Source organism: Rousettus aegyptiacus, unplaced genomic scaffold (genome assembly GCF_014176215.1).
Source record: "Rousettus aegyptiacus isolate mRouAeg1 unplaced genomic scaffold, mRouAeg1.p scaffold_m13_p_12, whole genome shotgun sequence".
In the NCBI taxonomy this organism is placed as follows: Eukaryota; Metazoa; Chordata; class Mammalia; order Chiroptera; family Pteropodidae; genus Rousettus; species Rousettus aegyptiacus.
Genome location: NW_023416287.1, coordinates 438904 through 462349, shown reverse-complemented (window position 1 = coordinate 462349; position 23446 = coordinate 438904). Strand labels below are relative to the sequence as shown.

Sequence of the window (23446 nt, the reverse complement as noted above, 5' to 3'; positions counted from 1 at the left end):
GGGGAGCAATTCCAGACCTGCAGGGCACAGGACCTGCTGGCAGCCTCGGGGACTTTGGACTTAGACTTTGGGGCCAGCCCTGCCTAGGGTCAGAGGTCAGTGTGCTGGGCATGCCTGTGGCACCTGGACACAGCTCACTGGCTGCAGCCCGACCTGGCCAGGCTGTGTCTGCACATGGGGAGTGGGGACGTGGGCCCCCCTCTATGGGCGCCCCGTCAGCATCTGCCGCCACGGGCTCCACAGCCTCAATAGCCACTTTGCAACCCAAAGCGAGGAGGGTCACCCCTCTGCTCCCCCCAGTCAGACCTCAAGACACTCAAGGCTGAGAAAGCATTCAGAGTAATCTATATAATAAAATCAATGTTCAATCATATAACAGTCCAAGAAAAGATACAAAATTGGAATGTAGAAATTGGTAGAAAGCATCAGAATCAGACAGACACAGACACGCCCCCTGCCCAGGGGCCCTGAAGCCAGGCCACAGGCGGGGGGCAAGCCCTTCCTGGTGTGAACAACTTGTCTGCAGCGTCCCCCAGCCCTGGGGACCGTGGGATTGCACTAAAGCCCAGGGCCAGAGCTGCCTCTGGGTGGGCTGGGGCAGATACGGAGCTTTCCCGAGAAGGCGGGATGCACGCGCCCGGGGGTCCGAGCGAGGTGGGCGGAGGTGGCCGAGAAGGCCCTGGCTTCCAGGAAAGCGTCTTTGCCCTGAGTTTGGGCTGAAGACCCTGTTCCAGTAAAAAAGACACTAGGTTTTGGTTTATTTAAAAATAGAAAATAAAGCTGAGCTCCGTAGTGGGACCCACGGCGGGGGCAGCATCCAGAAGCCGGAGGACGTTCTCCCTGACCCTGAACCTTCCCCGCGGCACCGGAAGCCGTCATGTTGGTCCAGGAGCCCCTACTCTCACCCCTGAGATGTCCCTTGTCTCCAAATGTGGCAGCAAAGGCAGGTCAGCAGGGAGGGTGGGGACCCAGCGACACTTCCTGTCCGCCTAAGTTCACGCACACACAGCAGGGCAGGGTCTGGCCTGCTCCCTGCTGCCAGGGACAAGCCAACACTCCAGAAGGCGGTCACTGTGCACGACCACGGCCAGCCTGCAAAGCCCCTGCCCAGGCAGGTAGGCAAGGGTGGCCAGGCGGCAGCCGGCAGTGACCACTGAAGGCACGAGGGATTCCGCTGAGTGGGGCCTGCGGAGGCAGCCGGCAGAAACTTCCTCAGCATCCTGGGAGTGGACAGGGTGCGGGCGCCTCAGGAAGACACGGCCAGCCTCCGCCGGACCCGCACCTGGCTGGCAGGCACGAGGCTCTTCTGGTCCTCGCAGAAGTCCAGGAGTTTACGCCAGAGAGGACAGCAGCGCAGAAGGAGGTGGTCGCCTGTGAGAGGCGGAACTCAGTGGTGGCCCCGGCCCGCCGTCACTTGCACCCCGCCCCTCCCCCGGCCAGGGCGCAGCCCTTACCGACGAGGCAGAGCCCCTCCTGGGCCCGGGTGATGGCCACGTTCACTTGGTTGGGGTCCACGACGAAGCCCAGGAACCTCTTCAGCCAGCTCTTGGTTGGCCGCTGGTCCAGGTCGCCCTCCGGGCACGAGCGGACGGTGCTCACCAGCACGTAGCGCCACTCACTCCCTGGGGGCGGGGCCAGGGTGAGGCTCCAGGCGAGGCCCCGCCCCCACCCCGGCCCCGCCCCCAGCTGCCGCCCCGGCCCGGCCCCGCCCCCGGCCCCGCCCAGAATCTCACCCTGGCTCTTGGTGATGGAGCGCACGGTGACGCCGGTGACGCCCTCCTGTGCCAGGCCACTCTTGATCTGTGCGGCCTGCGCGTTGTAGGGCGTCAGGACGGCGATGTCCTTGGGCTCCACGGTCTTGCCCAGGGTCAGCTGCTTGGCGATGCGGACCTGAGGGACCGAACGGCTGCTGGAGGAGCTGGCCTGGCGCCTCCCCACCCTGCCCCTCAGCTCCTCTGCCGCCTCCTCCAGGAAGCCCTCGCTGACCATGGGGCGCTGACCAGGAGGGTCTCCCTGACACCCACCACCTCTGCCACCTCCTCCAGGTTGGCCTTGGAGTTCTCGTTCCCTTCCTCCGTGGACACCAGCAGGCTCTGCTCGTGGCCCTGCACATAACCGAAGATGACCGGGCAGCTCTCCTTCTCGGCATGGCCCAGGACGCTGGGCGGCCGCCTCAGGTCCGGCGAAGTCTTCAGGTGGTTCTGGTAGAACTCCATGGAAGGGAACGCACAGATGCCCTCATGCTGCATGGGAGGACACGAGTCAGGGACAGGTCACCTGTCCGCCACCCTGGGGCCAAGAGCTCCCACCTGCGCCTGCCGTGGCCCCAGGAGAAGGCAGTGTGGATGTGGGAGGCGAGGGCGTGGCCAGACGCCAGGAACCGAGCGGCGGGGGCCGGGCGGGGCCGGGCTCACCATGCGGTACTGCGTGTCCAGCATGTAGGCCTCCTTGTGGTACCGCTCGAACAGCGACCGGTCCAGCCCCAGGCTCTGCAGCTGCTCGTTCTTGACTACAGGCCGCAGCTGCTTGTGGTCCCCAAGAAGGACCACCTGGGGGAACAGACAGGCATAGGCCTGACACCCCAGGCGTACCCGGCTCTGCAGCCCTCGCTGCCCTCCCCTGCGCCTGCCCCCCATGTGCTGCCTGCACCCCGGCAGGAGGCCACGGCCACCGACACAGTCCCCGCTCACCTTCTCAACCTGCGAGAAGGCCACCAAGGGGATGAGGGTCTCGGGCTCCGTGGCCATGCCCGCCTCGTCCACGAGGATCTGCCGGACGTCCAGGTTCTTGAGGCTGGCCGAGGCCGCACACGAGCACGTGCACAGGATGACCCCGTGCCGGTCCAGCTCGAACTTCCGCGCCTTCCCCAGGACCTTCCTATACCTGCACGCGATGCCATCTGGTCACCCACCCGGGGGCCCGCACGCCAGGGGACGGCTCCACAGCTCCCGCCACTCACCGGTTGAGGTCCTCCTTGGAGAAGACCTCCCCTTTCTGCAGCTGGGCGTCAAAGGCCTTGAGGTCGGGCGCGTGGGGGTTGGAGGCCTGCCGGACCCGGTGGTGCAGTGTGATGCTCCTAGGGGAGACGCCTTCGTGAGGCCCCACATTGTCCCCTGCCCAAGGCAGGGCCACTTGGGCAGCTCAGGCCGCTCGCCTCCACCCGAACACACAGCCGGCCCGACGGCCAGAGGCGCACCTGAGCTCTGGGTTGGGCCGCCCCTCCCGCGGGGTCTTCTTGGGCAGGCCCCTGCTGCCCACGCCCGGCACCGGGAAGTCGGTGGCCTCGGCCTGCTCGCTGTACACACGGAGGGGCTTCAGCTCCGCCTTCCTGCTCAGGAGCAGTCCTGGGGGCAGTTGGTGCATCAGGGACCGTCCCTGGGGTCCAGCGCCCCCACGCGGAGCCCCTGCGCAGCTGACCCCACGCACCTGCTACTACATCCACCGACTTGTTGGAGGGGCCGCAGTACAGCAGGCAGGGGCCGCCGTGGGGGGCGCCGCAGGCCAGCTGCTGCTCCTCGTTGAACTTGTGAAGCCAGAACACGATGTGGAAGCCCACCACCGTCTTTCCCGTGCCTGCGGGCAGAGACGGGGTGAGCGGAGCCCCCGCCACCCGCCCCGCGCCCGCGGGCAGAGACGGGGTGAGCGGAGCCCCCGCCGCCCGCCCCGCGCCCGCGGGCAGAGACGGGGTGAGCGGAGCCCCCGCCGCCCGCCCCGCGCCCGCGGGCAGAGACGGGGTGAGCGGAGCCCCCGCCGCCCGCCCCGCGCCCGCGGCCCTGACGTGGGCCCCACCTGGCGGGCCCTGGATGACGGCGAACTGCTTCTTCAGAGCCTGCCTGACGGCCATGGTCTGACTGGGATTCAGCTTATGGCGGCCGCCGGGGATGTCAAAGGACTGTCGCTCCAGGATCCTGGCGGGCATCACTGAGAGAGGGGCCAGGCCTCCCTGAGCTCGGGCGCAGATAGCGCCAGGCAGCAGGGGAGGGTGCGGAGGAGCTGGGAGGCCCTCCACCTACCTCTGCGGAAAGGCTGCTGGCCGGGTGGGTGGCCGGGGGGGTGGCGGGGCGGCTGGCCGGGTGGGTGGCGGGGCGCGTGGCGGAGCGGGTGGTGGGGCGGCTGGCGGGGCGGCTGGCGGGGCGGCTGGCGGAGCAGCTGGCGGGGCAGTGGGATGGGACGGCCCAGGGCGATGCTGATGACCAGCGGGGACGCGCCCTTCAGCCCACGCACTGCTTCTTCCCTGCGGCTGGAGGCGAGAGGGGGAGAGGGACGCGGGACGCTGACGGGCCCCCCGGGATGGGCCGCTGCCCGGGAACCGCCCCCCTCGCCCCCCGAGGAGGGCGCCTAAGTGCCCGCCCCGCCCACCCGCCGCGCGGAGGCCACTCACAGGTCGGGCAGCAGCTTGGGCAGCACCTCGACGGTGAAGCGGGCGCCAGGCCTCAGCACCTCCTCCGGAACCTCCTCCGTGGCCATGTGCTGGACGAAGAAGCTCACGTGCCTGGGGGCCTCCTGCCGGTCGGCCTGGCCGTCCTTTGAATTCGGGTCCTCGTCCTCCGTCACCCCGTGGGCCACCCAGGTGTACGTGGCGGGGTCGATGCTCAGGCCGGGACCCGGGCTGCTGGGGCTTGGCTGCCCCGCGTCGGGCCTGGCGGGCAGCCCCTCGAGCCGGATGCAGAGGTAGCAGTGGCCGAAGCTGAGGTCGAGGCAGTGCTTGCTGAGGAAGGCGGCCTCCAGGCGGAAGGCGCCCTGCAGCCGGCCCTGCGTGGTCCGCGCCGCGCCCCAGGCCACGCGCACGTGCTGCAGCGTGATGGCCTCGTTCTCGGCCACCACGCCAGCGGCCGACTCCAAGGCGCAGAACGGCCCCCACACGCGGGCGTAGTCGTCCACGCCGCGGCAGCGGCCCGGCCACGCCTGGGGCGCGCGGCCCGAGAAGCAGTCGCCCGGCCGCTCCGCGTGCTCCAGGCACAGGCTGAGGCCGGGCGCCGGCGCCCACAGCTGCACGGCCGGCGCCAGGATGCCCCGCTGCAGGCTGGTGCTGAGCTGCACGTGCAGCACCTCGCCGCCGCCCAGCTCCCGGGTCACCTCCAGGAAGTGGCCGCAGGGGCTGCGCTGCGCCCGGCCCAGCTCCCGCCGCGGGGGCCCCGCCGGGCCCTGCTCCCGCACGAGGGCAGCCGCCTCCGGCCACCGCTGCTCCTCCACCAGCTGCAGCAGCTGCTGCCACAGGGCGGCGTCCACGGGCTGGGTGTGCGGGTCCAGCAGGGCGCCGGGCAGCGGGCGGCACGGCTCGTCCGCCTGCACCGAGTAGATGCGGCGTCGCCACGTGAGCCGCAGGCCCGGCCGCCCCTTCAGCTCGCGGGGGTGCTCGGCCAGCTGCAGGGAGCGGTAGTGGACGGGGCAGGGGTCGGGCAGGGTCTCGCGGTTGGCCGGGAAGAGCAGCTTGAAGCAGCGAGCTCCCGGCTCCACATCCACCACGAAGCCCAGCTTGCCCTGCGGCTGCGCCCGGAGCCGCGTGGCCAGGCGCAGGCTGTAGGCCCGGCGCTGGTAGCTCTGGGCACGTGCGTGCTGGCGGCTGAAGTCCTGGCACAGCCCGTCGATGTCCCTGGCGGGGTAGGCGTAGCCCCCGTGGCCCAGCGCCAGCAGGATCAGCCGCTGCAACACCACATCCAGGTACCTGCGCATGGGCGAGGTGGCCCAGGTGTACCTGTCCACTTGCAGCGAGTAGTGGCTGGCCAGCTGTTCCTCACCCTGGCTGGAGCGGCCAAAGACAGAGCGGCCCAGGGCCTTGCGGAAGTCCAGGCTGGCGGGAGCCAGAGAGGGGTGCATGTCGTCCGTGGTGATGAGGTCCACCAGCCAGTCGACGTCCTGGGCCTGGGCCGCCAGCTGGACGTGCCTCCAGAGGGAGGCCAGCAGGTGGAGCGGGGGCTGCCGCGCGTCGCGGGGGCCGCAGCCGGGCAGGTGGTAGCGCAGGTGCAGGGACAGGGGCACCAGGTCCCCGTGCTTCTCGCGCACGGCCTCCAGCTGGCGGCTGCCGGGCGCCGGCTGCCACCGCAGGGGCGTGACGGTGCGGGTGCGCTCGCCGCCCGCCAGGAACTCCGCCGCCAGGCTGTTGAACTGGATCATGTACTCCTTCACCATGGCGTGGGCCGCGCGGAAGCCCAGCACGCCGTCCTCGTCCGGCTGCTCGTAGTGGCAGGTGGCCTGCAGGCGGCGCCGGCGCAGCACGCGGGCAAAGTGGCAGGCGGCCGCCACGCAGGCCTCCAGCGAGCCCAGCCTGGCCGGCGGCTCCAGACCGGCCCCCGGCTGCGCCCGGATCGCCCGCTCCGCCTCCTCGTAGGTCAGCTGGCGGTCGGAGCGGACCACAGAGGGCGCGAAGCGCACGCCCTTGAGCTGGTCGCTGCCCTTCTCGAAGGCGACGAAGAGGGTGATGGCGCAGCGGTCCTGGCCCGGCAGGAGGCTGAAGGCGTCCCGGCAGAGGTCGGCCGGCAGCATGGGTGTCGGCTCCCGGTCGGGGGCGTAGAACGCCGTGCCCTGCCTGCGGGCGTCCATGTCCAGGGCCCCGTCCCTGGGCACGAAGCTGGCCACGTCGGTGATGTGCACGGCCACCTCGTACCTGGGGCCCAGGTCCCGGACGCTGAGGGCGTCGTCGAGGTTGCAGGCGCCCTGCGGGTCCACAGTGAAGGTCGGGAGGCCGCGGCAGTCCTCCCGGCCGCTGGGGGCCCGGCCCAGCTCGGCGCGGTACCGCTGCAGCACCTTGGAGACGGAGGCCGGGTCCGGCGAGGGCCTCTCCAGGCCGTACTCCAGGTCCAGGATGCGGAGGCCCTGCTCCCAGGTGGTGGCCTCGGGCAGCACCTCCAGGACGATGCCCAGCGGGTAGTAGAAGCGCTCCCGCCACAGCACGATGCGCACCCAGAAGAGCCGGCGGCGCCAGGCCTGGGGCGGCAGCCGCTCGTATCGCACGCGCTGCACGCGGCCCTGCAGCAGCCGGTGGATGGGCACCTGCTGCGGGTCCTTCAGCTCGGCCACGAAGATCTTGGTCACGGAGCCGTCGATGGGCGTCAGGATGCGCGAGTCCCACTCGTCCATGCGGCACACGAACACCAGCTCGCGCCGCCGCCGCCGCAGCACGCCCAGCACGCGGCCCTGCGGCCGCCCCGCGGGGCCGCGCTCGCGGCCCAGCAGCTTCACCAGCACCTCGTCCCCGCTGAAGGCCATGCCGCAGTGCAGGCGGCCGCGGACCTGGATGGGGCCGGGGCCGCCGTCGTCCAGCGGCACGGCCGTCGCCCGCTCGAAGGTCTCCTGCACGAAGGTGCAGCGGTGGTGCAGCCCGGGCTCGGCCTGCAGCAGCTGCCGCAGCACGGCCCGCGGCAGGTCCACGTAGTGCCGGGCCTGCTGCGGGGACGCGGGCCCGGCGACCGTGTCCAGCAGCCCGTCCTCCCGCACGGTCACCGCCACGTTCTGGCTCTCGTCCAGCAGCTCCTGCAGGATGGCGTCGTCGGCGTTCAGCTCCCCGTCCAACGGCCAGAAGTCGGACTCGGAGTCCTCGGGGCCATCGGCGTCCCCGCCCTCCACGGCCGCCAAGCGCCCGAGGGCGACATCCTGCCTCGCCGCGCTCCCCGCCAGGTCTCCGACGGCCCGGCGCTCCCCGGCCTCTGCCACCCGCGGGGCGCTGTCCTCAGCCGCCAAGGTCCGGGGCAGGACTGTGCCCCCCTCAACCCCGGCGCCCGGCTCCGGCTCTGTCACGTCCAGGTGCTCTGGGGCTGGGGCCGCCGCTGCCCCCTCTTCTGGGACGGTGTCCCCAGCCACCGCTGCCGAAGACTCCTCCGCTGCCGGGGCCCTGCGCTGCTGGCACCGGGCCCAGCGCTGCTTCTGGGACACGCCCTGCTCGATCTGCTCCAGGGACAGGCCCTCGGGGCAGACGCTGTGCCGCTCCACACACTCCCGGATGAAGCTCTTCCAGAGCTTGCTGCAGGCCCCGAAGGAGCAGAGGGCCACGGCGTCGCCCACCGCCACCACCTGGGACTGGGCGCGGGTCATGATGGTGTTGAGCACGCGGGCGTCCGTGAAGAAGGGCAGCGCGGGGGTGCCCGGGCCGCGCAGGCTCTCGTGGCTGTGCACCGTGCTCAGCAGCACCACCCGGAACTCCCGCCCTGCGAGGGGTCAGCGTCAGGCCGGCCGGGCGGGCGGGCAGCCCGGCCCCCACCCCCCATCACCATCACCCACCTGGCAGGATCTCGAAGCTGCCCACAGACACCTGGCCCAGGTTCCTCTTCCTCAGCTCCTGCCTCAGCACGCCCACCTGGAAACAGAGGCCAGATGGCCCGGCTGGTGGGCCCTCTGTGCACGGGGGCGGGGGGCCGGCAGCGACCCTCCACCTCGTGCCAAGCATGCGGTTCACGCCTCTGCCCTGGGTGATGACGCCCTCGGCCTCTCTGACGGAGGAGGCCCAGCCGAGGGCACACTGTCCCCCGTCCACAAGGGAGGCACCACCGGGGCAGGGGGGCACCGCGGAGCAGCCGTGCTGGCAGCTGGGCTCACCTGGGCCCCGTGGGACACGACGCAGATGTGCCTCTGCTCCCGGCCGCCCCAGCAGCAGGGCCAGGTGTCGTAGACCTCCTGCACCTGCTCCACGACCTGCACGACCTCGGCCGCGTTGAGCCACGAGGCCATCGACATGTCGCGCTCGGGGCTGCCCGCCACGTGGCAGAACAGGAGCGGGTAGCGCTGGGGGTGGCGTGGCACCCGGCCGCTGGCGTGGATGGGGCTGCCCCTGGCCACGTAGAAGTGGCGGGAGACGAAGGTGATGATGGCCTCGGTGGAGCGGTAGTTCTCGTGGAAGATGATGCGGCTGTGCCGGGCCGCCGGGTGCTCCTGCTGCTGGTAGTGCCGGAAGAGGCGGTGCAGCAGCGTGTGCTCGGCCGCCTGGGCCGCGCTGAAGAGCCGGGGCGTCACCTGCATGTGGTCGCCCGCCAGGACCACGCGGGTGTCCGGCCGGGCGTAGCGCAGCGGCGTCAGCGCCTCGCACTCCAGCATCTGGGCCGCCTCGTCGATGAGGATGTGTGAGAAGAAGCCGGCGGGTACCCGGAGCTCGCGGGCCTGCGACGTGGTGGCCACCACGATGCGGTGCCGCTCCAGCTCGGAGCGCGTGGGCGGCCGGAAGGCCCGGCGGTCCTCGCTCAGGCAGCAGTACTGCAGCGTGGCCGCGTCGGTCTGGCTGGGCGGGCGGTCCGCGTACATCACCCGGAGCGGGGTGGCCTCGGGGTGGCCGCTGCTCACGTAGCTGTGGAAGTGCTCCTGGATGTAGATGTCGGCCGCGCTGCGGGGAGAAGGGCATGCAGGGCCTCGGCCGCTGTCTGCGGAAGTGCCCGCCGCGCGCCCCACCCGGCCCGGGCCAGGGACTCAAGGGGCCAGTTGGACCCGTGTCCAGCCCCACGAACTGAAATCTGTCTTTCTCTTAAAAGCCACAGCCAAGTCTCGCCCCGGGAAGTGCCGGCCACAGGAAGGGCCAAGCCACAGCCGCCCACGATCTTCCTCATCCGGGGGCCACCACCACAGCCCCTCACCAAAAAGCAGACCCCAACCCCCAGGGCACCCGGCACTGGGCCAGAAGTCTGCACAGCCTCTGTCCCCGTCTGCCCAGGACTGACCGCCAATCAGTGGGTGTCCTGCAGATCCCGGTGACTGGCCTTGCTGCAGGGACGCACTGCTGGCCAGTGTTCTGGGGCGGCCAGAGGCCGCGACGCCAGCACCCACTCCGCCAGCAGCAGCCCCGGCCCGTCTGTTCTTGAACTAGCCTCCCAGGCCCCCGGGAGCCTGGAAGCCAACCAGATCACCGGCCCCGGGGCCCCTTCTCTTGGGGAGCAGTAGCCAGGGTGGGGGCTCACCTGTTGGTGTGCGTGCAGATGAGCACCTTGGTGTGAGGCTGCCGGATGACCTCCAGGGAGGCCATGGCCAGCGTGTAGGTCTTGCCCGTGCCGAAGGGGCCATAGATGAGCAGCGGGGCGATGGGCTGCGAGCCCGCGGGGCCGCCGCCCGTGATGAACTCCACGGCCAGCTTCTGCTTGCGGTTGCCGTGCAGCGCCGGCGGGCTGGGCCGAGGCCGGGGCACGGTGCACGCGGCCAGGTCGGGTACCACCAGCCGCTCCTCGGGCAGGGCGTCCACGGCCTGGTGCCAGAGGCGGAAGGTCAGCGGGTCGATCTGGAATTGCACTTCCAGCACGGGGCTGGTGTCCGGCTGCAGCCGCAGGGCCGTGCAGCAGCCGGCGGGCAGCAGCAGCCACAGCGTCTGCTCCGAGCTGGCCCGGGTCTCCAGCCGCGCCTCGAACACCGTGCGGTCAGGCGCGGGCACGGGCGCCACGAGGGCCGTGCTGACCGCTCGGCCCAGCAGGAAGCCCTGGTCTGTGTCCGGCGTCAAGGAGGACGGGATGGGGACCTCGGCGTACAGGGCCCCTGGTAGGGGGAACAGCATGCCCAGGGCTGGCGTCTGCAGTGACGTCTTCAGGGACACGGGGCCTCGCAGGTTCAGCCTGGTGGGGAGGACGCGGCTTGGCTGAGCAGGCGGAGCCCTGCGGCCCGCGCCCCGGCCCTGCCCACTCGCCCGCGGCCACTCACCTGGCCACCAGCTGCTGCTGTGCAGCCTCCTCCTCGTAGAGGAACTGGTGCATCCTCTGCCGGTAGTTGGCGCAGGAGAGGGGACCCGGGTCCGGGCCACCACGGCGGAACTCCAAGGCCAGCGCCGGCGCCTTGTACTTGGCCATCAGGGCCTCCTGCTCCGGTGTGCGCTCCACGTCAGGCACCACGTGGCGGTTGCCGGTGTGCCAGCGCTCCAGCACCTCCAGGTGGCTAGACGTCCCCACGACCGCTGGGCGCTGTGCCAGGCCCACCTGCAGCCCCAGCTTCCGCAGCAGCACCGGCCGGTGGCCGAAGTCGAAGACCACCCACTGCTCGAAGGTGCCGAAGGAGGCGCTCTGCACGCGTACGCCCACCCGGGACGTGGCCGGGCAGCCGGGCTCGCGGAAGCGCTCCCCCTGTGCGTACAGCTGGCCTGGCGGCAGGCGAGGGGCCACCAGGGAGAAGTCTGCACCCGGCTCCTGCTTGAGCAGGGCCACGTGCTGCAGGGGCTCCTGGGGAGAAACGACAGTGTGGGAGCCCTGCCCTTCCGCGTCCAGGCCGGCCCAGGCCTGCCCCCCTCGAGCCACGGCTGTGACACCAGCGGGTGCTCAGCCTCTCTGAACCTCGGTGTCCCCCTCTGTGAGAGGGGGTTGCAGACGCTGCCATGGACGCTGAGCGGCGAGGCAGGTCAGCGCGGGCGGATGGGACACACGGCGGTAACCAGCCCAGGCCCTCGCTTTTTGCCAGACCCTCTGCAAGGTAAGCCCACAGGGCCAGACACAAACGTATCTCACACATGCACACACACGCACGCGCACACACACGCAGGCACGCATGGGGAAGGCTGCCCAGGGCGGCGGCCCCAGGCCCCAGCTGACTCAGGGCTATGCTGATCCTTTACCTCAGAGTGGATGACGAATGTCCAGCTGTGTTGAGTTTTCTTCTCCTGGGTCTGGTACTCCAGGGGCTGGTTGCAGGTAACAGACACACCATTGACAGTCTCCGCCAGCTATAGGAGGAGGTCAGGCTGTGAGGAGGGCGGCCCGCCCCAGGCTCTCCTGCCCGGCCCCGCCTCCCCTCGCGAGGCCCCGCCTCCCCTCGCGAGGCCCCGCCCCTCGCGAGGCCCCACTCACCACCAGGACCTCGCTGCTGCTGCGCTGGTACTCCGCCAGCAGCCGCACCTTATAGGGCACCAGCCCCTCCCGCCAGGCCGCCTGCTCCCGCAGCTCCGCAGCCTGCACCCGTCGTCTCCACTCCTGCAGCTCCTGCTCTGAATGCGCCTTCGTGCAGACAGCCCCGTACTCACACAGGTCAGGCCTGGGGGAAGGGAGGTCAGCAGGCCACAGGGGGCAAGAACCTCTCCACCCAAAGCAAGCCCACGTGCAGGAACAGGAACAGACTCCAGGCCGGGGCGGGGACCGCCTCCACCCTGTCCGTTACTGTGCCCGCAAGACAAGGCTGACGTGAGTGGCTTTAGTAGACGGCCTTTATCCCCTGGAGCCAATGAGGTGCCAGATGGTCACGAGGAGGGGACAGGGGACCCCTGGTTGTGGCTGAAGGCAGGTTCATCCCCTTCCCCACATCCCACCCCACTGTTCTTACCTGGGGCAGAGCTCGAAGGTGGAGAGGCCAGTGGGCGGGCTTCGGTGCTCCCAGGGCACAGCATGGTCCAAGGCCACCATCTGTGCGTGCTCCAGGGATGAGCAGTGGCTCTCGAAGGCCTCCTGGGAGCGGCAGGTGACCAGGCAGGCGGGGCAGTACAGCTGGACTGCACGGGGCAGGCTGTGGCGGGCGGCGTGCCCATCCCCCGTGGGGGCAGGGGGTATGAGCAGGTCCCCTCGCTGGAGCCCACTCAGCTGCTCTGCCTCCCACACGGCCATCTCCACGGCGCTGTGGGCGTACTGGCAGCGGGAGGCCCCATGCCGACACGGCCGCCCTCGCCCCACGAACATGCAGTAGGCCAGCGGCTGGCCGCGCCGGGGCTGCGGCCGCACCTCTACCACCTGCTGCTTGCGGCGGCCCTCAGAGCTCACGTGGGCCAGCAGCGAGGGGCAGGTTCCATGCTTGGGGCAGCGTCCCCGCGGGTCCACAGGGCAGAGGCGTGGGGGGCAGTGCCGGAAGCAGTGGGCGCAGAGCAGCTGGAAGTGGCCTCCGAACTCCTCGCGGAGGGCGCCCGCGGGGCTGCGCGGCTGGCCCCCGGCCCCGCCCCCCTGCACCGCCGCCTTCAGCCACAGGCGAGGGAGACCGTGCTCGCGCTCGAAGGTCCAGACCAGCGCCTCCTCGGGGCTGCGGGCGAAGGTGCACTGGTTGCGGTGGCGCCGGCAGCCCAGCCCCGGGCTGTAGTAGCGGCAGACGGCGTAGCGTGCCGGCCGCGGGAAGCTGGGCCGGCGGTCCACCCTGCGCCAGAGCCGGCCCTTGGCGGTGCGCTTGAGGCGCGCCAGCAGGATCTCCTGGGTGCAGCTGTGCTCCACGCTGCGCAGCAGGTAGGTGCTCTCGTTGAGGCGCTGGGTGCAGCGGGCACAGCCCAGACACAGGTCCACCTGGGTGCACAGCCTGGCCAGCGACGGCTCCCTGGCGGCTGAGGGGCTCGCGGGCGGCGGGCCAGGCCTTGGGGACACCATGTCGTCTGCCGCTGGCCTGACTCTGCAGCTTGGCATCTGAGGCTCGCAGGCTCTGCTGGTCCTCTGGGGCTGGTCACCGCTGAAGAGAAGTCTGGGATGGGAAGAGGGAGGCAGGCCCGCGGTCAGCAGGACCGACCCCAGGCCGAGGCCCCCTGCCTCTGCCTCAGTGAGGGGCGAGGACGTGGAGCAGGAGGAAGGACAGGACCGAGGGCTGTGAGGGCCCAGGAGGCTGGGCCCCGGGCCCCGCCGACCTTGACCCGGCCCAGACCCCTCCCCTTCTGAAGGGTCTCAGGGGCCTTGCCGGCCAGGAGCCAGCCAGCTGCAAGGCTGCCCAGCGACAGGAGCCCGGGGGCCCCCGTGCTCCGCACTCCCAGACTCCCCCAGCACCCCCTGTTCTGTGAAGGGACAGTCGGCTCCTAGGAAGGGCACGCCCCACGCCTGTCTGGAGGGGGGACTGGTTTCCTCCTGTGGGGCGGGGGCGGGGCGGGGGTCAGGAAGAGAACACAGCCGGCAAGAGCAGGCGTTCAGCCTGCTTCAGAGCCCCAAGGGGACGTGGGGGTGCCCCTGGGGGTTCCCCGGCCCAGCTAGGATGAGAAAGGGGAACTAGCTTCTGCAAACACCCCGGTTTCCTCTGAAGAGAACTTAAAGGGACGCTCAGAGAAAAGCACAAAGTGATGTTTTGAAAGGAAATGGTTTGGGCTCAGCCCTGAGGCGGGGCTGCCCCGCTCGAGGCGCAGGCTGCGTCCCATCCAGAGGGGGCATTGGGAGGCCCCCTTCCCTCCCTCTGCAGAAACAGGGGTGGCTGCAGGCGGTGAGGACCGAACTAAAGGGCTTGGAACTTGGGGTCCAGGGGGCGCCCCCTTTGCAGTTGCTGCCAGGGTCGCCGGATGACGATGCGCTACTACCTGGGCAGGGGTGGGGGGAGGCCGCACTGAGTCAGCACCCCAGGCAGCTGGCGAGGTGGCCCGCGGCCTTGGGGGTCCCTGGGCACCAGCCCCCCCACTCTGCTAGCACCGCCTGCAGCTGGGCGCCACAAGCCCCCCTCTTCCCAGAGCCCGCCCAGGTCGCACGGAGGCCCCACCCGCAGGGTCGGGGCGCTGGGAGCTGCCATCGTGGCGAGACCCCCGCATCCCCGAGTGCTTACCCCCCATTCGCGTTCGGCCGCGCCCGCTGCGATCACTTTCGGTTCTGCCCCGGGGTGACTCAAACCTCTGACGACGGAGCGCGGAAATTACCTCACTGCCCCCGCCCCGCCCCCACCCCGCCCCCTCCCGGCGCCGCCCCGAACCACGGCGTCCCGCCTGCCCGCCCGCCCCAGCGGCGCCGCGGGATTCGAACCTGGTGCCCCAGGGCGCCCGCCCGCCGAGTGCGCACCCCCAGGCGCTTCGGCCCTAACCGGAGCAAGGCAGGGAGGCGCGCTGGCGCGCGCTGGGGTGGGCGGGGCGCCCCTTTCCTCCGCGGCTGCTCCCGACGACGTGACTCTATGCAGCAGACAGGGGGTCCCCGCGGCAGGGGGAAGGGCTGGGAGCTGACCGCAGGCACCACGTCCCAAAGACACCAGCCAGCCTGGGTCAGAGAGTACCTGCCCTCTTGCCTGGACGGGACCCTACCTGGGAGGCTTCTTCCTACCTGACGGGCTCCGATGTGGTCGCCAGGCCCCTTAGATGCCCGGTGGACACCTGGGCCGGGCCAGGGCCTGGGAACAGTGAAAGGACCTCCGCGCTCCCGGCGGAACCAGCGGGGGGTAGCACAGCTTCCCTGCATTTGATTCTCCCCGCTGTCCCGTGCAGAGGCCGCCCTGAGCCCCACTCCAGGACGCGGAGGCACCCGCGCCGCTGAAGGCTCGGCAGCTCACTGGCAGCGAGGCGCCCAGCGCCCACACCACACGCCGCCCTGCTGAGCCCGCTTTCCGGGTTCACATCCTCGGACAGCAGGACAGCCGACCTGTGGAGGGACAAAGGGTGGTGACCGGGGCTGGGTCACAAGGACACTGCACTGCCTCCTCGCTCTCCTGGATCACTGCTCTGCGGAGAGCCAGCCACCATGCCCTGAGGACGCTCCAGCAGCCCCTCGGAGAGGCTTGCACCAGGAGGAACCCAGGCCTCCTGCTCCAAACCAGCACCGGCTGCCGGGCGTGTATGCGAGTCACCTGCTGCTGAACCCTCTTTCAGACAGCTGTGACCTCAGGGGACACCCGAGCCTGAGCCACCAGCCAAGCCACTCCCAACTGTGAGATAATAAGTGGGTGAGATAATAAATGTGTATTATTGTTTTAAGCCGCCAAGTTTTGGGGTGATGTCTCGCAGAGCAGTAGATGGGTGAAGCGCCGAGCCTGCCGCTCAGACAGCAGCGTGCGTCTGCACCGGCCCACGGCCGACATCCTGTTGGGAAGGACAGTGACGGAAGCTCCCCGTCTCGGTCAGGAAGTGGGCCGAGCACCGCGAAGGGCCACGCCGGGGCCTTGGCACCGTCACTGCACTGCAGGGCACAGCAGGGGGGCCCACTCTGGAAGCCGCAGCGGCGGCAACAGACCCAGGAGCGCCGGCGGGGAGCCCCAGCACGCGGACGCCCCCGATGGGCACGGGGGGCTCCGTGGAAAGTGGACGGAAACGCGACGTTCTCAGGAAGGGAGGCACGACGTTGCCTATGGATGCCCGATCTCCCTGCGTTTATTTTAGGAAGGCTTTTTTTTTTTCCACACAAGTAGAGAAAACTGCCCTAAAATTTATTTTGAACCACAAAAGACCCCAAGTAGCCAAAGCAATCCCGAGAAAGAACAAAGCAGAATGCAGCGTGTGTCCTGATTTCAAGCTCTGACAAAAGCGAGTCACCCGAACAGTGTGGTACTGGCAAGCGAGCGGGCGCACAGGCCAGCGGAACGGCACCGAAGGCGCGCGCGCGGGCGACCGGCTGTGGACACGGTGCCACGGACGCGTACTCGGGAAAGGGTGGTCTCTTCAATAAACGGTGCTGGGGGCACTGGATCAGCAAAGGCAGAAGAGGGAAACTGGATCTCTATCCCATCCCCACGCAAACACTCACTCAAATGGGCCAGTGACCGTCAGACCTGGAGCCATAAAAGTCCTGGAAGAACACAGAGAATGACCCTTGACATCAGTCTTGGCAATGAGTCCTGGGATCCGACACCGAAAGCACAGGCAAACAAAAACTAAAATAAACAAGTGGGCCTGCATGAAACCAAAAAGCTCTGCGCAGCAAAAGAAACCATCGGCGAACTGCAAAGACAACCTACAGAACGGAAAAAACACTCACGAATCGTACCCCAAAGGGGTCGGTAGCCAGAATTTGTAAAGGACTCATCCAACTCGATAGCAACAAAACAAAGCGAAACAAAAACAACCAATTTAAAAATGGGCGGAGGATCTAAATAGACATCTCTCCAAAGAAGATACATAGATGGCCAACAGACGCAGGAAAAGATGCTCAACACCACTAATTGTCAGAGAAATGAAAATGAAAACCACAGTGAGATGCTACCTCACACTTGTCACAATGGCTATTACCAAAAAGACAAAAATGACAAGTGCTGGCGAGGACGTGGAGAAAAAGGAACCCTGGTGGAAATGAGAATGGTGTAGCCACTCTGGAAAAGTGTGGAGGTTTCTCAAAAAAGTGACAAGCTGCCTCATGCCCCAGCCCTCCCCGTTCCGGGGGTTCAGCAGAAGGAAATGGAATCACGATCTCCAGGGGCATCCGCCCCCTGCCGACAGGCACAGCGGCATCATTCACAACAGCCAAGCCACGGAAACCCCCTGCGTGTCCCCAAGACATGCGTGGATGAAGGTGTTACACACACGCACACACACGCGCACACCCTGAATGTCACTAAGCCACAGGAAAGGAAACCCTGCCTGCCACGACATGGATGGACAGTCGGGTAGAAAGACAGCTACCGTACAATAGTGCTGACATACGGAATCTAAAAAAGCCAAACTCTTAAACGCAGAGAGGACAAAGTGTCCCCCATGGGGATAGGGACCAGGATGCATCACTGGAGGCACAAACGTGCCACCAGCAGAAGCGGAAGTCCTGGCCCCTAATGCCCAGCGTGGTGGTCACGGTCAATGATACGACGTTACAGACATCAGAGTCTGGAGAGACTAGACCTCAACAGTTCCCACTGGAAAGAAGAAACGCTCATCACGTGACTGGCAGAGGTGTTCCCCAGCACCATGGTGTCGATCACACTGCAATTTACAAATGTAGCAAATCAGCCTTAAACTTATACAATGTTACCTCTCAGTCACATCTCAGTTTACAAAGAAAAAGAGTAACTGAGGGTACTGGTCCTGTCAAATACTAAAACCCATTGTAAAGTGGAGAAAAGAGAGGGGCCCCGGGGCAGAGAGGGACCAGGGTCGAGGTCGCAGGATGGATCGTCCAAAACTAGGCTGAGATGCACGTGGCGGTTTCATGCACGATGACTGATGGCATTTCGGAGCACATGGTTTATTCAAAAAGTTCTGTTAGAACTGTTCCATTCTAATGATTCCGACAGAACCACCGGTTAGCATCTCGAATCAAAAACGGGGCGGGGGGGGGGGTCTCAATACCTCACACCAAATAAAACAGCAGATGGAGCAAAGAACTAAACAGAAAACGAACCACCCCTACAGGTGCCGGCAGCAACCGGGGCAAAGGGTGTGCGTGCGCGCGCGTGTGCACGTGTGTGCATGTGTGTGCGTGCATGTATGTGTGTGCACGTGTGTGCGTGTGTGGGGGCGTGTGTGCGTGCGCACGCGTGTGTGTGTGTGCGCGCACGCGTGTGTGTGTGTGCGCGCACGCGCGCCTGCACACTCCCGAGCTCACGCCGGGAGGCCTTTCCCCCGTGAGGGCCAGCCCTGGCAGCCCCCTGCTCAGGCCAGACTTTGGGTTCGTGGTTTGAAGTCTGTCCTGATGGAACGTTTACACCACAGAATGGACAAATGCTGTGAATCGTGTTTTCGCTCCTCGGGGAGCGTGTTGTTAGACTTCTCCAAACACCTCGGCGGCACCCTACTGACAAATTCACCCGCACGCAAATAAAGCAATTATATATGGAGGGGAAAAAAGTCGTCAAAGGCCACATGCACACGCACACGCGCACGCACACACACACAGCATTCCTCTCTTAGCCGAAGGCTCTAGATTAGCGAGGCCGCACACAGAGGGGACTGCAGGCTGACTACGGCGTAGCATTTGTCGCCTCTGGTCAGGGAGGGCCAGCGTCAGACACGGCACCGGGGGGTATCCAGGAGTGCAAGGGCACAGGCCCTGCCACCGCTGATCCCACAGAGCCCAGCCCGGCACCTGCGGCCGGCCGCTCACCGGCCCGGGGCCCCACGCCATCTCAAACATCACGCAATGAACATGTCTCAAGGTAACTTGTTGGAGAAGAAACTCGAGGTGCACAAGAACATACCTTGCTTAAAAAAAGAAAAGGGAAAAAAGCAGAGAATGTAAAGCGCAAATCTGGCCACGGACATCTGAAGTCCTCCCCGCCGGGCCCGGCAGGCGGCGCGCGGCCCGCTCCGCCTTGCCACGTGATTCGTACCAAGGGTCCTCCTCGGTCCAGCAGAGACGGACAGCGTGCCTGGCCCCAAGGCACGCGCGGAGCGCGCTGCAGCTGCACAGCCGCCCCTTCCCGGCCCCGCCCCGGCCCCTCGCGCCAGACCGCGCGTCCCCTCACCGTCCGGTCTCACGGGTCGTCCGGATGCCGCCAACGCCAGCATTGTCGCCTCCAGCGCGGACCGGCCCCTCAGCCCCCTCGGTGCCTTGTCCTGACCATCGGGCAGGCGCTTGGGCCCCCACCACATGACGACCCGCCCGACACGCGACCGTCCGCGATGCCGTCTGATGCAGCGCAAGTCGACCCAGACCCCAGACGCCCGTCAGAGCTGGGAGCCTTGCAGCCCCCCGCACCCTGCACCTCCCCTTGTGGCCGGGGGCACAGTTGCCCCCGCAAAACTGCTCGGGAATGACGAGGGCACAGCACCGGTGTGGCCGTCACGGAAGTGGAGGGCTTGCGAGGTCTCGCAGCATCTGCCAGGAGCCGCCAGGCGCGTAGGAAGACAGTGACCTCGCAGGGGAGAACGGGCCAGGCCCACCCGACAGGACAGGCTGACGGGCTGAGCCCCCTCCTGGGGTTCCAGCCCCAAATGCAAAAGCTCAGCTCGACAGGAAGCTTCACGGAGTCAACGCAATGGGGGCCCCGCCCTCAAAACGTCTGGGCCCCGAGGACGAGGACAGAGAAAGGCAGAGGCATCAGCGTGGCCTGCCACGGGGACGCAGGGCCAGCAGCTTCCGAGGCAGACTTCCAGTCACGACCGACGGGGAGGCCGCCCTCCGAACGCGGGCCGAGCGTCGGCGGGGTCACCGCACGGACGCCCGGGGCCCTGCTCTAGCGACTGACAATGAGCACATGCGTTGGGCCCGGCGGCGGCGGGGGGGGGGGGGGGGGGTGGCGTCCCAGTCTCAAGTGGGTCAGAAGTGAAGTTCGTGGCAAACCCCGTGGGACCAAATGTAAGTGGCTGGCAAATCCAGGCGAAAAACGCACACACAGGCCTTTGGGCTGTGTCTGCAACTTTCACGTGTGTGTGTGAAATCATATCAAACTAAAAAGTACACAAAGCATCCAGCCATCGCCTCCCTGGCCGAACCAGGCCTTCCTCACCCAGCACATGTCCAGTGGACAGAGCCCCTCGCCCTCCGCTGTCACCCAGAGGGGCTGGAAAAGCCCCACGGGCCGTCAGCAGCGGGCTGCGAAGGTACAGAGCCTGGGGTCCGGGCCTCAGTGCACCGGTGATGGGGGCCCTGCGCTCCCAGCCGATCTGAGCAGCCTCTGCTCAGCCCCACCTCAACACAACTTTGATACCAGGGCGGGGCCTCAGAGACTTTCCTGGGACCCACCCACCAGCCATAAGGTCGCACCCTGGTAGGGAGCAAGGAGGTGACTAAGTCTAGACAGGGAGGGTCCCAGCTTAGCCTGGGGGAGGGGCATCACCTCAGGCCCTCTCAGAAGGCCGCTTCCCGGTGGGGCCCTGGCGGAGTCACGCGGGCTGCAGGGCCGACACGCATGGGGGCCCGGAGGGGGCGTCTGACCGCACGCGGGTCCCGCCAGCTGTTCTCGGCCTGTCCCCCCCCCAATAGCGTCTCAGCCCTTTGGGTTTCTAGCTCCACCCTGCACCCAGCCCCACACTGGGACCCTGCCTGGAGCTCCCAGACCAGGCTGGGGCTGGGAGGCCCCCTCGGGCGCTGAGAGGACAAGGTGAGGACTTCGGACAGTCCCCCAAATCGCCTGGGGGCAGAGCCTCTGGCCCCACCTCCCCACCTTGGGTCTGGCCACTCTAGGTAACATGTCGGGACTGGGGCTGGGAGGTTCCTTCCCTGTCTCCTCTCGGGGGCTCTCTCACTTTGTCATGTGGGTGCCCCCACCTGTGGACGTGGGTGCCGCCCTAGAATGACCTGTGGTAGGCCGCTGCACTCAGGATGGAGGAAGGGCAGGGTGCTGGGCACCCCCCACCACATGGGGGACATGGCTGTACCCCACGTCATCCGTGCCTGGCCTCCCACGCCCCAGCCCCGTTCATCCGCCAAGCAGGACATGAGGCGGGGCCTCGTGGCCAGAGCCAGTCCCCTCCCTGGACACAGGGCCTGGCCAGCTGCTGACCCCAGGGCTCAAGCCCACCTTCTGGCCTCCCAGACTCGCTGCTGTCATTTCCCAGGGGAGGTCCACTCCCAGCCAGGCTGGCTCACAGCCCTTGCCAGCCGGACCTGCTGCTGTCACCACTGGTCACTAGGGGAACAGAAGTCAAAGCCCAGGGAGACACCCCTTGAACGCAGCAGGACTCCGCTCAGCAAGGCTGACAACGCCGAGTGAGGCCACGGGGTTCCGCAGCCGCGCTCCTCGGCGTCGGCCTGAGGCGGCGGCCACCCTCGTCCACACGCAGCCCTGCCCGCGCCGTCTGCAGCAGCTCGCTCAGGGGCGCCAACACCTGGAAGCCCCGAGACGCCCTTCGGCCCGTGGATGAATGCTCTGTGCTCGTCCAGACGGCGGGATGTTGCCCAGCGCTAAGAAGAAAGGAGCCGTCGCGTCACCCAGAGACACGGAGGGACCGTAAGCGCGTGTCACTGGGGGAGAGAAGCCGATCTGAAAAGGCCACACGCGGTGTGGTCCCGGCTACGTGACGCTGGGAAAGGCAAGACGTGGGGACAGTGGGAGGGTCGCTGGCCCCGGGGCTGGCGGGGGCGGCCGGATGGACGGTGGGGGCAGTGCGCACACCCGGTGTGACACCGTGACGGCGGGGACGTGTCGTCACGCGTTTGTGCAGATCTGTGGGCTGCGCGAGACACCGAGAGGGACTGTGACGTGACCTGGGGACCCTGGGTGACGATGACGTGCCAGTGCGGGTTCACTGACGAGAACAAACGCACCACCTGGTGGGGAGGGCGATGGGGGGGCTGTGCGTGTGGAGGTTTGAGGGTGCAGCGGCATCTCTGTGCCTTCTTCTCAATTTTGCCATGACCCTAAAAAGAAAGGGAGATCGTCACCCACCTCTCTCAGAAACCACAGGGCCAGCTGACCAGAGAATAAATAAAGATACAGAAACGCCCAACAACACAACTCGTGAGCTCGCTCAGACAGGCGGACGCAGACGTGGGGTGGCTGAGAACGTACCTGCTCTCAGGTGCGCATGGTCATCCGCCAGGCTCGGTGTGGCTCGGGGGCAGAGGAGACAGCACAGTGGGGGGGGGGGCAAGGGCGGCGGGCGGGCCTGTGGGAGGGGCTGCCAGGTCGGGCCTCAGAGCAGGTTGCTGAGGCGCGTGGAGACTGCCCGGCAAACGGCCTGGGCCCTCCGATGACACAGGGCCTGGGGTGACGCCCAGCTGAGACGGGGGGACAGGGCAGGCGTGGCTGCAGGGCAGGGCTGGGGGCCATGGTGGGAAGGCCCAGCGTCCGCCCACAGCCGCAGCAGGTCCCGGGGGCGCGGCCCTCTGCCCCCCGCAGGCTGTGCCAAGGGCGCCTGCGGCCTTCCCCCGCCGCCAGTGGTTCTGGTGACCACAGAAGCGGTGTCTGAGAGCATTCTGCAAATCCCCAAGACGGCAGTCCAGTCGGGAGGGGCCGCCGACCTGAGGCTGGAGGAAGCGGTGTGCCCACCACCGGGCAGCTCACAGACACCCTCTCCGGCCACATCCGCCCCCGCCCCCGGGCTCAGCTCTGGACCCTTCCGTTTGGCTGTCCGGCCAGAGGCTGCCAGACCCGGGGCACAGCTGGTGCCCCCCATGCCGAGCCCGCAGTGTGGCTCCACCACCAGGCCGCGGGCTGGGAGGAGGCGATGTCCCCTACCTCCGCCCCCCCGGTCCGCATGCTGAATGCAAGGGGCCCCTTCTGCGGCAAATGAGGCGCCTGCCCACGCGCCCCACACTCTGCACGGCCCACCCCTCCTCCGGGGTGTCTGTGGGCACCTCAGACCTGAGGGGGCGCCGCCACCCAAACTCGAGACCCTCCTGAGGCGCGTGCCCTCGCGCCTCTCGACTGTAGCGACCACCCCGCTCTGGCCTCGGGCCCTCCCCTCCCTCCTGCCGCCCACTCTCTACGCATGGTCTCTCCTGGTCACCCAAGAGCTGACCTTGCCCGCGGCCCCCCCACGCCCTCTGCCCTGGGGAGGGCTGTGCCCCTCATCGATGCCCCAGGACACTCTCCACTCGACGCTCCTTCTCACGGGGCTCACAGGCCCCCAGACGGACACACGCAGGCAGGAGCCTTGTGCCTTGGCTGGAGATGACAGTCAACCGCGCCCGCTGAGTGGACGTCCCCGTGGCAGGCCCCAGCACCAGCCACCCCACGTGGTCCCGCCGAGGACACGGGCGAGGCGGGGCTCCCCTCCTGAGCCGCGGGGGCCCCCACGGCACCTCCAGTGGCGGGTGGCAGTGTGGCGGGCTGGACACCTGCACCATGGACGGACGCGCGGCCCCCTCGGCCCTGAGGCCGGACGCTGTCAGTGCCCCGTGTCGTCCGGCGCCCAGCCTGGGGCCGAAGCAGCCGCGCTCACTCCCCGCGCCAGCCGGACGCTCCGTCCCAGCGGCCTCGCGGGCCGGGGCCTGCCCTCTGCCCCGCCCCCACGCGAGCCCCCGCGGGGCTTGTCGGGGCTGGAAGGGGCTGACCCTGGAGGTGGAGGACCGTGCGGGGGCATGGGCAGGAAGGCCTGCGGCTCCAGGTAGCA

General features: G+C 68.0%; 1 protein-coding gene and 1 long non-coding RNA gene across 2 annotated transcripts; both read right to left on the bottom strand.

The window, feature by feature from the left end:
- Positions 1–323: 323 nt before the first annotated feature.
- HELZ2 (helicase with zinc finger 2) lies at positions 324–17902 on the bottom strand. Its single transcript, XM_036229165.1, has 20 exons — positions 14853–17902; positions 12205–13314; positions 11736–11919; positions 11504–11611; positions 10603–11114; positions 9876–10517; positions 8530–9307; positions 8215–8290; positions 4382–8141; positions 4014–4240; positions 3790–3921; positions 3427–3573; positions 3197–3344; positions 2960–3076; positions 2691–2883; positions 2415–2549; positions 2025–2243; positions 1734–1890; positions 1455–1622; positions 324–1371 (listed from the first exon to the last, which is right to left on the bottom strand). Exons 2-20 carry the CDS (start codon positions 13257–13259, stop codon positions 1247–1249), a joined length of 8883 nt encoding a protein of 2960 aa, XP_036085058.1. The 5' UTR covers positions 13260–13314; positions 14853–17902; the 3' UTR covers positions 324–1246.
- A 2039-nt stretch (positions 17903–19941) lies between these two features.
- Positions 19942–23229, bottom strand: LOC118609954. Its single transcript, XR_004953520.1, has 2 exons — positions 21901–23229; positions 19942–21749 (listed from the first exon to the last, which is right to left on the bottom strand). It is a non-coding gene; the product is annotated as an uncharacterized LOC118609954 (long non-coding RNA).
- Between the last annotated feature and the right edge of the window lie 217 nt (positions 23230–23446).